Source organism: Citrus clementina, unplaced genomic scaffold, assembly GCF_000493195.1.
Source record: "Citrus clementina cultivar Clemenules unplaced genomic scaffold, Citrus_clementina_v1.0 scaffold_6, whole genome shotgun sequence".
Classification (NCBI taxonomy): Eukaryota; Viridiplantae; Streptophyta; class Magnoliopsida; order Sapindales; family Rutaceae; genus Citrus; species Citrus x clementina.
The window spans coordinates 17,580,343-17,595,399 of NW_006262139.1; the positions used below are offsets into that span (position 1 = coordinate 17,580,343).

At 35.2% G+C, this 15,057-nt stretch overlaps 3 protein-coding genes across 4 annotated transcripts; all 3 read left to right on the plus strand.

Annotated features, from left to right (window-relative positions):
- The first annotated feature begins 1,899 nt into the window (after positions 1–1,899).
- Positions 1,900–6,567, plus strand: LOC18039216 (E3 ubiquitin-protein ligase ATL9). The gene is made up of 3 exons (XM_006429510.2): positions 1,900–2,946; positions 5,698–6,024; positions 6,108–6,567. Exons 1-3 carry the CDS (start codon positions 2,383–2,385, stop codon positions 6,426–6,428), a joined length of 1,212 nt encoding a protein of 403 aa, XP_006429573.2. The 5' UTR covers positions 1,900–2,382; the 3' UTR covers positions 6,429–6,567.
- A 2,292-nt stretch (positions 6,568–8,859) lies between these two features.
- Positions 8,860–12,582, plus strand: LOC18039217 (probable serine/threonine-protein kinase PBL1). 2 transcript variants are annotated; one of them, XM_006429511.2, is made up of 5 exons: positions 8,860–9,097; positions 9,994–10,690; positions 10,921–11,178; positions 11,507–11,626; positions 11,740–12,582. In XM_006429511.2, exons 2-5 carry the CDS (start codon positions 10,037–10,039, stop codon positions 12,370–12,372), a joined length of 1,665 nt encoding a protein of 554 aa, XP_006429574.1. In that variant the 5' UTR covers positions 8,860–9,097; positions 9,994–10,036; the 3' UTR covers positions 12,373–12,582. The 2 variants fall into 2 exon arrangements, with proteins under 2 accessions (XP_006429574.1, XP_024037578.1); XM_024181810.1 differs by lacking the exon at positions 8,860–9,097 and adding an exon at positions 9,133–9,188.
- Positions 12,583–12,882: 300 nt separating this feature from the next.
- On the plus strand, positions 12,883–15,057 carry LOC18039218 (F-box/LRR-repeat protein At4g14103). Its single transcript, XM_006429513.2, has 4 exons — positions 12,883–13,098; positions 13,324–14,307; positions 14,534–14,689; positions 14,767–15,057. The coding sequence occupies exons 2-4, from the start codon at positions 13,342–13,344 to the stop codon at positions 15,040–15,042; spliced, it is 1,398 nt and encodes a 465-aa protein (XP_006429576.2). The 5' UTR covers positions 12,883–13,098; positions 13,324–13,341; the 3' UTR covers positions 15,043–15,057.

Consider the following 15,057-nt stretch of genomic DNA (forward strand, 5'->3'; position numbering starts at 1 on the left):
GCACAAAGATAAAAAATAAAAAGAGAAGAAAAAACTAAAGCGTAAAGCCGCCAGAAGAGGAGCTCTCCTTCTGACGGCATGGAAAGGAGATGTTTGTGATTTGTTTGCAGGGATAAGAGAGAAAGAGAGAGAGAAAGAGAGAGATACAAAAATTATAATTAGTTTTTATATTGATTGGCAAAAATTGAGACAATCAACTTTTGTGTTGGTTTTTCTCTTCCATCCCACTTTAATTCCTTTCGTAAAAGAAGAAAAAAAAAATACTTTATTATAACCTTAAGTTAATGATAAGTTTAAGGATGTATATACGAATGAGCTGATAATGGATAGCAATTGCAAAAAGCATAAAAAAACAAAACAGAAGAAAGCCAAAATAAGGGGGAAAAAACAAAAACAAAATGGTGACCATCAAGCATGGAATAAGTATGACATGACTTCCAATTGTTAAATAAGTTGGACGACAACTCTCGGTTATAGTTAGACCCCTTGGATCCTGGGGGTTTGACTGCTTGACCCATCACACGTCCGATAGAATAGTTTGCATTTTATTCTTTTGGGAAGTCCTGTACAGTGAGTACACACATTACAAAGCTTTCTTTCTTCTTCTTCTTCTTCTTCTTCTTTATAATATATATTTTTATTACAAGTTTGGTAATAGCGGTTCTGTTTAACCATAATTTTACATGTAGCTAGCAAGACTTCAAAAAAGTGATGGGATCATGGAATTGGTCCAACCGCCAAAACCAATAGCTTTTTAATTCAATCCTACCTAAAAAGTTAAGTAAATGGCATATATTTCTGATATTCAACAAACCCAACCAAGAAAAGACGACTATGCATTCTATGAAGGTTCACAGATGTTCAACGTTAGCCTAACCCAAACACAATTAGGCCCCATCGTCATCGACGTGTCCACTCCCATTGAGGGAATAGCAATTTTCGGTTCACAAATTTTCAAATTACTGGATCACAGATTACGGCAGCGGCACTAAACAGACACACTGCAATCTCTAGTCCCTCTCTTATCTGTCCCAATCCCATTTTCATATCATGCAATTTATCTTTTCCTTGGTCTTTTTCAATCAATTTTAAGAGATATAGGGTAATTTTGATTGCGTTATAGTTTAACCAAAAGCTTGAGTTTTAATAAGCAAGACCTAACATTAGTTTTAAGATCAGCCACTAACATCAAGCTAAAAAGCTATAGCTGGTAGCGGAGGCAGTTAATGATCCGCTTTTAAGATTTAGATCTTTAAAAACCGTGACAGAGACCAAACAATACTATATATAAGGATCGAAGGTCTAGCATAGAAATTTGCTTTTGGCGGTTATATTAGTGGAATTAATACTTAATCTAATAAACTCAAGTTGCCAGATAAAGGCGCAATATTAATCTTAATGATGAGAAATCGAACTAAATTCATTTAGTTTTTCATAATAACGACAAAAAAAAAATATCTTCCTATGCAATACCGGCTACAGGCATACGAAATTACCTTTGCCGTGCAAAAGGTGGAGAGATATTTTGTGGGCGATGATGATATTCTTTTCCCCATTAAACATAGTACTTATCATCATTTGTATGATGCGTCAAAAGTAAGACACTAGCAAATGAGATAGAGGCAGCAAACCTCCCACTACAATTCAAGCTACCTCTCTCACATGAAAATCATAACCCAAAACCGTTTGCAATTGGCCTGGTTTTGGTGCAACTGCTACACCCAAGGATTATGATAGGCTTTAGTAGTGCTAACTAAAGTGCTTTATAATCATGATTAGTTAGGCAAGTTATTAATCTAATACAAAATTACTATAATATCTTAAACTTTTTCACTTTGTAAGTATCAAAAGTGTCTAATAATCTCTTGCAACTTGACCCCTTCTTGGGGTGCAGTTGATCCCTTTTTGATATAAATCAACATAAGCTAGCTTCCACTACTCATATGTGCACCACAAAAGTCACTTTTCAAATAACTTGATATATATAGTCATAAACCTTCAGATATTTCAGTTCATGAGTTATACCATATCAAATTGAAAATATCCCCAAGTAAGGCTGATAATTATTTATGTTTCCCTGCTGAATCTTCATCTTTTTTGTTCTAATATTGTTGGGTTTCGGTTCTAGATAAAATTTGAGTGTCCATACAGGACCATTTCCAGCAAAAACGGTCCCGGATTCCATTAACAGCCACTCACCTTACTTTGTATGTCCCTTTCTAGTTGGAATATTTACAACATTACTGTAACTCAAAAAAGCCACAAATAAAACCATGTCCGAGCTTTGAATCCTACCAAAAAAAAAATCTTCATCCCCTCACTTTTTTTTTTCCTCTCTTTTCTTATCTTGAAAGAAACCCTAGCAAGCGGCTAGAAGCGAATATGCATAGGCGGTTGCTTGAGACAGAGCTAAGCGTGTCACCGCCGACGGCGAGTGGAAACAGAACCCACGATTCGTTCGTTAACGAGGCGAATTTTGATACCAACATGGTGATAATACTGGCAGCTTTGCTATGTGCGTTAATATGTGCACTTGGGTTAAATTCAATAGTCCGTTGCGCTCTGCGGTGTAGCCACAGGCTTGCTATAGAGACACCGGAGCAAGCGGCCGCACGGCTGGCCGTAACGGGCCTGAAGAAGCGGGATTTAAGGCGAATTCCGGTGGCTGTTTACGGGGAAGGAGTGGATATTCCAGCCACCGAGTGTCCGATTTGTCTTGGAGAATTTGTTGATGGAGAGAAAGTTCGAGTGCTGCCAAAATGTAACCACGGATTCCACGTAAGGTGTATTGATACGTGGCTTTTGTCACACTCATCGTGTCCGAATTGTCGCCATTCCTTGCTTAATAATAATGAACGCTCAACTGCAAGTTCAAGTGCCGCGGAGGAACCTGCCGGAGCTCCGGCGCCGGGAAATGACGCCGCTGAGCAAACCACCGTGGTTGTTGTAAGTAGTTGTTAATTAATGAGCCAATTAAAGGTATTTAAACCTGAAAGGTTAAATTTCTCTCAAAAACAAAAAAAAAAAAAACTTGAAAGGTTAAATGACAATTAGTGTTACATGTTACATCGCGACCTGATTGATGTATCTAATTTGAACCATACACATGCGGCACCCAATTTAGAGTAAAACTTGTTCCAGAACTCATAATAGGATCAAATGAAATTAATGTTTATGTTTTTCAGTTTTAGCAAGCTTATAGAGTAATAGTTATTTACATATCTCATAATTTTTTAGCACACAAGTTTTTCACAATTTTATAAATAATTTACTGTGCTCTTTTATGAACTCATAATTAAAAAAAATTATAAATAATCTCATAATTAAATATTTTTAAACCTTGGACCAAACACTTTTTGGGGGGGGGGGGTCTGAATCTCTTAGGAGGAGAGGCCAAATTTGCATTAAAACCATCCATAAGTAATTAATTAATTATTGATGGCAGTTTTGATCAGCTAGCTGCGAATGAAAAATTATTAACTGTTTAATAGCAGTAAATTTAGATGGTCACCAGTATTATTGAAACAATGCAATTTCACTTGACATTGCTTTCTTCTCAAATTGTCTACTTGGGCTAAGAAATTCAGTTACATATCGCTTTACATGGTTTTCAATTTCTTCAACTGCATCATTAATAATGGGGTTCCACTATCTTCTAGTTCTCCATCCGTAATCATACAATTGTTAGGCGAGCAATGAATTTTGTTGACGATGAAATTGAAAACTAGATGCAATCTTATAGAACAAGCAAAGAATCATCTTCATAGATAAAGCTCCGCCGGCCGTAATTAATGTCATCCACTGCATGATCCATTAGTTAGTTCAGTGGAACAACTGGTTTTCAATTTCAAATAAAAGTAATGCCATCTGTTTATTTATTTTTTTCCATGTATCTCAATTGCCACATGTGACAAAATTTTATACAATATGCGTTCTATGTGGAATTACATAGCACTTTAATGCTACCTAAAGCCCTTTCTAATCAATTTGCTAATAAAAAGAAATAAATATGATAAATGAAATTACAAAAGTACCCTCTTTTTTTTAAAAAAAAAAATCATTTACAATTTTAGTTTTTAAATTTCTAATTAAGTTTGATTTGATAGTTGTCACCTCTTTACTTATGCTGTGAGGACTTAATGTTGGCAAGTTCCGGCAGTCCTTTGACAACTTCTAATTCTATTTAAAGGAAAAGAAAAAGAGAGAGAGAAACAAACTGATTGAAGATTAAAGAACCATAGGGGACTTATTGTACAAAAATGTGAGGGTATGTGTACACACACACACACACACCTTTCAAAGGGTAAATGGGCACCTAGTTAAATTGGATTGGGTATTATCTAAATCCAGCCCATTTCACGGCCCATGACCTTTCCCATTGGGATTCAAAAAACCTCAAATTATAATATAAATTCTCTTTTAAGCATTAATTATAAAAAAAAATGAAGCAAATCAAAGTTTAGAATCAATATAATTTATAAATTTATTTTCTAAAAAAAAGGGTTTGGCTTGGCCCGAGGTTTTTTTTTTTTTTTTTTTTCTTTAAGCCCTTATTTAGGCCCCCATGTGGAAGGCCGAATTAACCTAAGATCTTTTGCTCACCTTATTCATAATGGTATGTTTACTAATCAACAATCAAAATGGAAATAAAAAAATGAAAATGAATTATGTGTTTACTTACTTAAATAAAAAGAGAATTAAAATCAAAATGATAGGCCCCACAAAAAGTTAATAACGATTACTAGAGCTCTCATTCTCATGAGGGAAGTGGGAATGAGAATCACATTCCCTGGAGTGACTGTATTATCCCCACTTTAATTTTTAAAATTTTCATTTTGTCTTTCTACATGTGTTTGAAAAAAAAAAAAAGTCCGGTCACCACTACTGTTGTTGTTGCCATTGTTGTTGTTGTTGTTATTATTATTATTATTGACATTGTTATTAATATTTTTTTTATTATTGACAATAAATGTTTTTAGTAATAGATTTTTTGAATAATAATAATCACAATTATTATAACAAATAAATAATAATATTATTAAGGGCATTTTAACAACTTATAATAGTCCATTTCGATTTTAAGATAAAAATAAATACATCAATGGTAATATATTTCATTCGGGTTTCGATTCCTACAATTTAAGTAAATATCTTATTTTAATTCATATTTCTCATTCTGATTTCAGCTCATTCAAATTCTAATTTATCTCGATTGCAACTAATTCTTAATACTGATTAGTAAATGCATCATAAAAACATTTATTACATAAATATCCTTAAGTCAATCTTTTTCACAAACGCGCTTCCACTCCCCTATTAAGAGATATTTTTATTCTCCATATGCAATGTGACATTTTTTTAGTTGGCTAAGTCAATTTCTCGATCACTAATTATAAATTTGTTTCAAATTTTTTGAATATTGAATTTTATATGTCACTCATCTCTTCTTAGGATTATTTTTTTTTTTTTGGGATTTATGAAAGTGATTGAGAATAAAAATTTTGATTTTCAAATTAAAAAAACGAGCTTAAAAGTAGAAGGCAATTCAGATAAATTATAAGTTTAGAGTTGTAACCCTAAACCCTTATTAATGTTGTTATTATTTTTAAATTAATAGAAATAATGGAAGCATAACGGCTAGTGAAAAAAGCTTCACTCTGAATCTGACAGCAAATCTGCGATTTGACTTGAAAACAGAATATGAGGCAAGCTGAGCAGCAGCGGCAGCAGTCATGGAAGATCAGCGTCCATGCGGAATTCAAGAACTTCAATTTCAGATTAAAAGCAACAAAAATTTCACCCACTTGGAAATTCTATCGATTTTCTATCTTCCTCAAGCTCCACAATTTCCTTCTACAGCTCAGATCAGACTCTGAGACTCCTCCATTTCTCACCCGTCAACGCACAACTCTCAAATCCAGATTGCTCGCCGCCGTCCACAAACTCCGACCTCGTCGTTCAAAGAATCACCCTGTCACTGAAGTTAATTCTCCCATTGACCGATTAAAACATTTTGCTTCCAAGGTAATAACACTATAATTACCCCTTTTTTCCTCTTCTTTTGACCTATACTCTCGTATTATTATCATTATTATTTTATTTTGTAGGAGCCGGTCAGTAAAGGAGGATCTTTGGCTGTTGGGATTCTTGCATTTGTGTTTCAATCAATTTTTGAGGACCATCACAGAGGAATTATAGTTCGAAGCTCGTTTCTTTTGATTTGCTTTGCTGTACTGCTCGGGAAAAGCATACCTGAAAAATCTAGGACTGTGCTGACACTTTCAGTTGTTGCCATTGTAATTGCAACGGCAGTTCGTTCAGGTTTAGATTATAGGTTTATGAATTATGATTATCATCATCAAGACTGGATTTCCCAGCTTGTTCGGAAGGCATGGAGCAAAATTGATTTCCTGCAACATCTTTTATAGTCATGATTACGGGGTTGTATTTTTCCCATTGAGCTGCGAGAGCCTTGAGCACGAGTTGTATTTATGAACACTATTATGTATCATTTTGTACGCCGTCCACAGTCTAGAGTTCAAACATCCAATTAATATTTTCCTCATACCATGCAGACATCTCATTCATTCAATCACTGACACAGTTTTGCAAGTAAATATTATACAGAATTTGGTGGTTGTTGTATTTGATTGGATAAAATTTGAATTTGTCACATCTGGATCTACTCAAATTTCCACAAAGAAAAACCTTCGGCGCTCAGCTTCAGCCCACTTGTTTCTGTAACAGCTATAACTGGGCCGCCGTTACGGAGTAAGGTTTATGGCCCAGCCCGTGTCTATGGACAAACCTATGATTGTTTGGTTACACCTATTTCAAGATTCGTTTTCGGGATTATAACAGGGTATTGCCAGACATTTTAAAATTAGGAAAAATTATCAATGGTACACCCTTAGTTTATTATATTATCAAATTTATTATAATATTTTTAAGGTATATCAGTCATCTACCTTGAGTTGACAAAATGTATATGTTATCCACCAAACCGTTAGTTGCCGTTTAAATATGATGACATCAGAGGAGTAATGTGATATTTTCATATGATACAAGTGATAATTTTCAAGGGTAAAATCGTCAATTCGCTACAGTTCCATAAACTTTCAAACGACAGTTAATAGTTTAGTAGTCGATAAATAACTTTTATCAATTTATGGTAGACGATTGATACACTCTTAAAGTATTGTAGTATTTTTTTATAAAATCACAAATTTATGATATACAAATGATAATTTCTCTTAAGATTATATTCATCAAGTTTATGGTGTGATAATATCATTCATTTACTTAGAATATTAAAAATTTATCAACCAATTAATGAAAATTATTGGCTGCGGCAATAATTTCCTCCTTCATAAAAAATTTAATATGTTATTTATATGAGTAATACTATATTTACTCAGTTAATATATTTATTTTAATATCTCAACTAACTGTCATCAATAAAATGTCATTGTTGGATAAGAAATAAAAAAATAATAACCAACTATTACTAAAGTCAATCAAATAATATCACATCATTTTTTACATTAATTAGGATACAAATTAAATATCTTAACTAAATAAATATAGCATTATTGTTTTTAAAAGCATTTGTGCTGTAGTGACATTGTCAGGAAATTTAGAGTCTACTTGCAATTTTGATAAACATGAGGTGACTCGCGGATGATTTTTCCTTTTTCATTCCTTAATATAATATTTTAATTGATAGAAATTTGCAGACGAAATTTCATGAACCGGACGGTGGGAAGTGAATCTAAAGCTTAAAAAATGAACAGTCTAAAGCGAAAGAGCAATGAGGCCCACCAGTTTGTATTGATGATGGGAAATTCCGCCCACGCAAATGAGGCGCGTGACCCTCTACTCCTCAATCGATTGAAGGCAAAGTGGTTGATGTCAGTAGGTCCCACCAGGCCTTTTAGAAGTTACATGTTGGCCGTCGATCCTCCCGCCGCGCGCATATCTGACGGGTTTCGTTCACAGTCAAAGAGCTACCTCGATAGGTCCTTTTGACCACACCGGAAACATGCTTTTTTAATTACTTAATTTTCTAAAGTTTGACTGGATTGTCACCCCAATCGAGGTGCCCTGCGTTGAATATCGAGGTTCTGTGTGAATTGCCTATTATACCCTTGAAGTGTTTTCCATTTTACCACCCGAAGGGATCTAGAGGCTGGAAGTCTCTGTTCAAATTGTGATAATCTTATTTTATTATTTTTTAAAGGAGCCAACAATTTTATTAATTAATTAGGTTGCATACTAAATTGTGTGAGAAGTTTAAAAAATATGACATGAATTATGAGGTAAAATTATAGTGCAACTGCGGTACCATAACACAGTTGCACCAGTCATTGAATTTAGTTATAATTATCACCACAAGTTAGATCCAATGGTTAAAAACAACTGCAGTATGATAACACAGTTGCACCATAGTCGGACTCTAAATTATGTCACTTTAATGATATAATTGATGATTAACATTCAATTTTCCTTTGAAAATTTTGATGGCTCTAGGTTTGTATCATCATACTGTTGAATATACAGAAAATTGACATATAACTAATTTTAATTTATATAGCAGTGAATTGAAGCGAATTAAGCGTTTTTCAATTTTAATGGCCATATTTTTCTCTTTCTAAGTAACCGATCGGGTCAAAAAACAGCAACACCACAGTTCAAATTTCAAAAGTTGAACAAAATGGTAAATCCTTGCAATATGAAAACACCGTCAAGGGTAAACCCGTAAAACCAGCTTAGGAGAAAGCATTGCTGTTGAATGAACAGCATTATTAATGATATATTAATTAAAATTTAAATCCAGGGTTTGGTTGGTTTGTTTGACCACTGCTTAATTGGGCTCCATTCTTTGCTTTCTTTCCCTTTTGCTCCTTCTTTTGTTTACTTTTCTCTCTCTCTCTCCGAAAAATCAATTTCTCACTTCTCATCTTTGACTTGTTAAAGCCTTTTTCCTTTTCATCTAATCAAGCACCACAGGTTTTATTTTCGTTCCCAGTTTCGCCATTTTAGTCCTCCCTTTGTTGCTGCTGTTGTTGGACTTTTCTTTTATGAACTTCAATTTCAGGTATGATCAGTAATTTCTCTCCTTCTTCTTTTTTTGTTTCCCTTTGTTTGGTAGCTTATTTTCTGAAATTCCTTTACGTTGTGTTTAATTGGTGAGTTTTGTCAATTGGGTATTTATTTATTTTAAATAAAACCTGGGAGTTTCTTGTTTGAATTTTTGTCTTTGTTGTTTTGTGCGTAATGGAAGATTATTCAACAAGCTGATTGGTTGTGGTTGATGTATGAATTGCGTTTTTCTGCTGATTTTGGATCTGGGTATTTTCCTGGAAGTTTATTTTTTTATTTTGGTTTGGCGACGATTTTGTAACTTTATTGTCTTCTTTTGAAGGAGCATTAATGTTTTTTTCGGCTCAATCTTGAGTTGCAGCTATTTAATTTGTTTAGGTCAAAAGCAGATCATATTTGCCTTGATATGTGTATCTGATGATACGGCGAAGTTTTTTATTTTTGATTATTTGGAAATTTAGTTTTATAATTATAAAGGTTAGTTACCATGGAAATGTAAATGGATAACTTATTATACTTGAGTGGAATTTTGCATTAACTAGTCACCATGAGCTGCGCTACAAGTCTGAACCTATCAACTGACTCCTTATTATCTTTGCAAGAAGTAGGGCTTTTATTTATTTTTTATTTTTTTGTGGTACAGGTCTCTAAGTGAACATGTGTTTTTCAGTTAATATTATTGGCTAGTTGGGGAATTGGCTGATTAATTTTATTGGCAGATGTAAATCTTAGTGTGACTCAACTGTTTGTGTTGTTAGTTGATATTTTTGTTTACTAAGATTTGCTTGTTGCCTTTCGCAGCGGTTGTATTCTTTTGTTAATATGTTTATTGGAATTGCTAATGTCCGAGGCTTAGGTTGATATGTATGTTCTTTGCTTTCCTTTGGGCAGAAACGCGCTGAACCTTGATACATTCTGAAGTTTTGTACATAAGATGGGGTGTTTCACAGTTTTGAAAAGTAAAAAGAAGAAACCTGAGCAAACAGTTCACTTGAAACGGGTTAATCCTCAGGAGCATACTCCCACCACACTGCCCGAACCCCAAATCCCTACGCGATCATTGCAATCAGCACCTCCAAGCTTTAGGACCAGAGTGAAGCCTATTCCACTAAATAATACTACCAAAGCCACTAACAATAGAACACGGGCTTTATCTGCCCCTTCTAGTCTTGATGCGGCTGAAGCAGAGCAAGATGCACTTGCATCAGTTGAATTTGAAGAACAAGAAGAATCTAAGAGTCGAGCTGGATTGACGAAGGAACAACGGTCCTCAAGTCCACAACCTCTTCCACTTCCATCTCCTCATACTCAGAGTGCTGCCTCACTTAAGGCTACCGGAAGCTTTAAATCAGGGACTGCCAGTGGTCCTTTATTTGCTTCTGGACCTTTACCACTGCCTCCTACTGGAACTGGTACACTCCGAAACTTTCCACTCGACGAAGTAGCAGCTGCTTGCCATAATTTCTTTTCGGACCGATGCATTTCAGAAGGTCTATCCTCTGTAATGTATAGGGCTTCGTTTGGAGATGATGCTTCAACTTCAAAAAAGTTTGAAGCCACTGTTACTCGCCTTAATCCATCCAGCCAGGTAACATTTGAGCATATGGGTTTTTGGATGTATTCATGCATGTACCGCATAATTTTTCATTTGGTTCTTGGCCTTGCTGAATGGTTCCAGTTGAAGACTGAGAATTGTTTGAGACTTGGATGGTTGCTCTTTTTGTTGTTGTTGTATCATGTTTGCCTAATCATGCTATACATTCCCCTCAAATTTATGGAAACATTATTTTACATCTCATGATTTCTGTGTTCTTATAGGGTGTGAAGGAATTTATAAATGATGTAAACACGCTTGCATCTTTGCAACATCCAAATCTCTGTAAATTGCTTGGTTTTCATGCACGTGATGGATCGGACCAGAGAATGTTGATCTATGAGAGACTTTTTCATGGAAGCTTGGACCGTCTTATTTATGGGAGATCAGATGGGCCTCCAATTGATTGGAACACCAGGGTAAAAATTGCATTATGTGCTGCACAAGGTCTTACCTTCTTGCACGAAGAAGGGCCTTTTCAGGTAATTTTTTATTATTTTGAGATGATTAAAACTGAGTAAAATAAAGCATGTGTGCCTTGTATCTAGTAGTCTATTGTCCCTGGTAATGTGACTGGCGATTTGTACAGTTTTATCAGTCTATGTTTTATCTCTGTTACAACTTTTTACATTCTTTTGGATGTTCCAAGACAATTGCATAATGAATTCCATGTTCATCAGATAACTTGTTTCTTGGAATAGAAGAAAGGATTGCTTAAGTATTAGTCATTCTTTTTGTGTGTGTTATCAGTAGTTTAATATTGGTACTTGTGTGTTACTACTGATATATGTTTTTTTTTTGGGTTTACAGGCAATGTACAATGAATTTTCAACTGCCAACATACAAATTGACAAAGATTTTAGTGCGAAGCTTTCAGGATATGGTTGTGCTGGTCATATTCCTGAGACTGATATCTCTAATAGTTCGGTGGTAAGTGTAACTAGATCTTCAATTTTCAACTGTTCTGTAATATCATAGACTTTTGTCACTATCTGTTAGTTTGTTAGAGCTGATAAAAAATTTAATCTTTTTTCTCTATAAAGGCTGCGGCAAATCTTTCAGTAGAGACATTGGAGAGAGGACTGCTGACTCCTAAGAGCAATGTTTGGAGTTTTGGAATTGTTCTTCTTGAGCTTCTCACAGGCCGCAAGAATCTTGACAGCCGCCATCCCAAGGAAGAAAGGAACTTGGTTAAGTGGAGCCGGCCTTTCCTGGCTGATGACTGCCGACTCTCACTCATCATGGATCCTCAGCTAAAGGGCCGCTTCCCATTGAAAGCAGCCAGGACAGTGGCTGATATTGCTCTAAGGTGTCTACAAAAGGAACCATCAGAACGACCTACCATGAGAAGCATCATTGATAATCTCAAAACCATACAAGACGTGAAATACCATTGCCGCTATCCTCTGCAAGAGCCAGCAGTAATTGCGGGTAAACAAATGTCACGATCACCAAGTCTCAACGGGATCATTGCCCCGGCCCCTAGATTAAGTTTTTCACCATCTCCACCATCAGGAGCCCGAGCATCTTTTTCTCCGACAAGACCACTTGCTCTGCCATTGTCTCTTCCACCGCGAGCTTGCTCCACCACTGTCACCTTTGAGGAACTAGATAGGCAAGAAAGTCGGAAATCATCATCGTCAACTGTTCGACGGGCCAGTGTTGAAGGATTTTGAGTGTTTATAATATGCATTTTTTCATTTGTTCTTTTGTTCTATTTTGGTTGTTCAACACATATATAGAAGATAAAGGATGTGGTGGTGCTTCCACCTTTGCCTTCCCTCGTGATTGATGAAATTGAGAGGATGGCATTTTGTAGATAAGGGTGTAATGTAAGCTTAGTTTGCTTCAATCCAGATGCCATCTACATAAGAGCTTTTTTATTCTCTTTCGCTCTTGAATTTATTCCCAGTTCACAAAGAGTCGATTCTCTTTTGTTCGTTCAAGTTTGATGACTACTGACTCAAAATTGTACATTAACCCAATTACTAGTAAATGAAAATCGTGTTCTCGGTTTAGATATGATTGATTATTTTTAATATCATTAAACGAACAAAAAAAACTTTTTTAATACAAAAATAAAATATAAATATTATTTTCATTTTTCTCTTAACCATGATTCATTGATTTGGCTATACAAAGAGCGCCAACTGAAACGGTACGTTTTGTACGGCACACACCTTTAGTGCTCTCTTCCCTCCCAAATCAATTCGCTCATTTGTTTCAGAACAAACCTTTTAGTGCTCCCTTCCCTCACATATTAATTCACCCATTTGTTTCAGAAAAAAAAAGAAAAAATCACTCGCCCTGTATTTGAGAAAGAGAGAGAAAAAGTGCGCTGGGGTTTTGCTTCTCATAGATTGTGTGTGGGGGTACATGCGTCTTCATTTTTGTATGAGCAGGTTCGTTTCTTTGCTTCGTAATCTATTCATTTTTCTACTTGCTTTGCTTGCTGACAATTGAAGCTTAAAAAAAGAAACAAAAAAACTTGTTTAGTTATGACATTTTATCCCACATTATCTTTTCTCTTTTGTGGTTTCTTGAAGAACCCATTTGGAACCCTCCAAAAACCCTTTGTTTTTTTCTACTTTTTTTAACACTTAATCTTTATCTTTATATCTTATCAGGTTAGTTAACAAATTTTCATGATGAATACTGAATCACATTCCACCGAAAGAAATTCCACAAGTCTTGAAGAAGATAGGATTAGCTGTTTACCTGATGAAATCCTTCGTCACATCCTTTCATTTCTTCCCACAAAGAATGCTGTGGCAACTTGCGTTTTATCCTCAAAATGGAGGCTTGTCTGGGCATTGCTCCCTAATCTTTGCTTTGACGACAGGTTATGCTTAATGTATGAAAATACTCGTGCTTTGACAGAAGATGCTTCGACTAGGTTTGAAGACTTTGTAAATCGGGTGATTCTTTGTGATTTGGGAAAGATTAACAAGTTTTCTCTCCGTTGTTCCCGGCTCATAAATTTTTCACGTTTGAAATCCTGGGTTTCTTGTGCGGTTATGCGTAATGTTGTTGAGATTGAACTTAATCTTGACAATTACAAACATATTAAAGAGGCTATTGAGTTGCCTGAAAGCATTTACACTTCCAGAGCACTTGAAGTTGTTAAACTGAATTTGAAATTTTTTATCAAGAACCCTCCTCCTGGAAATTTTTTTCCAAGTGTCAAGACTCTTCAGGTTGCATTAAATAATCTTGATAAGAACTTCCCTGAGTGGCTCTTTTCCAATTGCCCTGTACTTGAATATTTGTCAATTAAGGGATATTTGTATGTTGGTGATTTGGTGACTTTAAATATTTCATCCCTTACTTTGAAGAGGTTAACATTAGAATTAGTAGATTGTGCGGGTTCTGATACAGAACTCGAAGTTGTGATTAGGGCCCCAAATCTTGAATACCTCTACATTAAGGATTATCTCCCAGTATCATATACGGTGGATGAACTACATTCTTTAACTAAAGCAGTTGTTGATATTGACTGTGAGTACATTGGAGAGTTTCAATCAATTGACATTGTGGCGCAAGGAGTGGTACAGCTTCTCAGAGGTGTTAATAATACCAAATTTTTGTCCTGGGCTAAGGGCATTCTGTATGTAAGTTTTACCCCAAAATACCCTGCTCTATAATGTTTTGAGCCTCTGCTATACTTATTCATGTTTTTTTTTTCTCCTTAAAAATATTTGATCCCATCTTGTAGTGAATCATTATTTTTGAAACTGACAGATTTATAATTTTATTTCTCCAGAAAAAAACATTAACAGGAAGTTCTATTTCCCCTTGATTGCTTCTCAATTATTGTTTTTTCTTCCTTCATTGAAGGCTCTTGTATTCGCTAGGCAGATTGAGGATTTCTTTCCGACATTTCCCTTTCTGACCCGTTTTGCATTGGAGGTTGACGATTCTGGATGGCATCTACTTCCTCTCATCTTCAGCAGAATGCCTAATTTGGAGTCACTTGTCTTTGAGGTTGACGAGGTGAGAATGTGATGAGCTTTTTCATGAACGGTTACTCAAATTTTTTTTGCCTCTGATGTTTATTTTTCTGTAATCAGGATACTGATTTTGATTGTTGGTGGGCTGAAGAACCATTGTCTTTGCCTGATTGTTTTCTGCCACATGTCAAGACAATTGAAATGAGGGGATTTGCGGGTCGGAAAAATGAACTGAAATTGATCAAATTCTTGTTAAAGAATTGTGAAGTTTTGAATACAATGATAATTAAATTTCAGAAAAAGCGGGTTCAGAAGATGGTTTTGATGGAAAAGCTTTGTAAGAAATTGTCAGTGTTTAGAAGAGTCTCCAAGACTTGTCAAATTATAGTCCTTTGAGAGTTTTCAATTTAG

Excerpts from the sequence above, each read along its gene's own strand:
- LOC18039216 (XM_006429510.2), top strand. The coding sequence starts at position 2,383 with ATGCATAGGCGGTTGCTTGAGACAGAGCTAAGCGTGTCACCGCCGACG. Across the intron at positions 2,947-5,697 it reads AGCAAACCACCGTGGTTGTT|AATATGAGGCAAGCTGAGCA; the intron begins GTAAGTAGTTGT and ends ACTTGAAAACAG. Across the intron at positions 6,025-6,107 it reads TAAAACATTTTGCTTCCAAG|GAGCCGGTCAGTAAAGGAGG; the intron begins GTAATAACACTA and ends TTTATTTTGTAG.
- LOC18039217 (XM_006429511.2), top strand. The coding sequence starts at position 10,037 with ATGGGGTGTTTCACAGTTTTGAAAAGTAAAAAGAAGAAACCTGAGCAA. Across the intron at positions 10,691-10,920 it reads GCCTTAATCCATCCAGCCAG|GGTGTGAAGGAATTTATAAA; the intron begins GTAACATTTGAG and ends GTGTTCTTATAG. Across the intron at positions 11,179-11,506 it reads ACGAAGAAGGGCCTTTTCAG|GCAATGTACAATGAATTTTC; the intron begins GTAATTTTTTAT and ends TTGGGTTTACAG.
- LOC18039218 (XM_006429513.2), top strand. The coding sequence starts at position 13,342 with ATGATGAATACTGAATCACATTCCACCGAAAGAAATTCCACAAGTCTT. Across the intron at positions 14,308-14,533 it reads GGGCTAAGGGCATTCTGTAT|GCTCTTGTATTCGCTAGGCA; the intron begins GTAAGTTTTACC and ends CCTTCATTGAAG. Across the intron at positions 14,690-14,766 it reads TTGTCTTTGAGGTTGACGAG|GATACTGATTTTGATTGTTG; the intron begins GTGAGAATGTGA and ends TTCTGTAATCAG.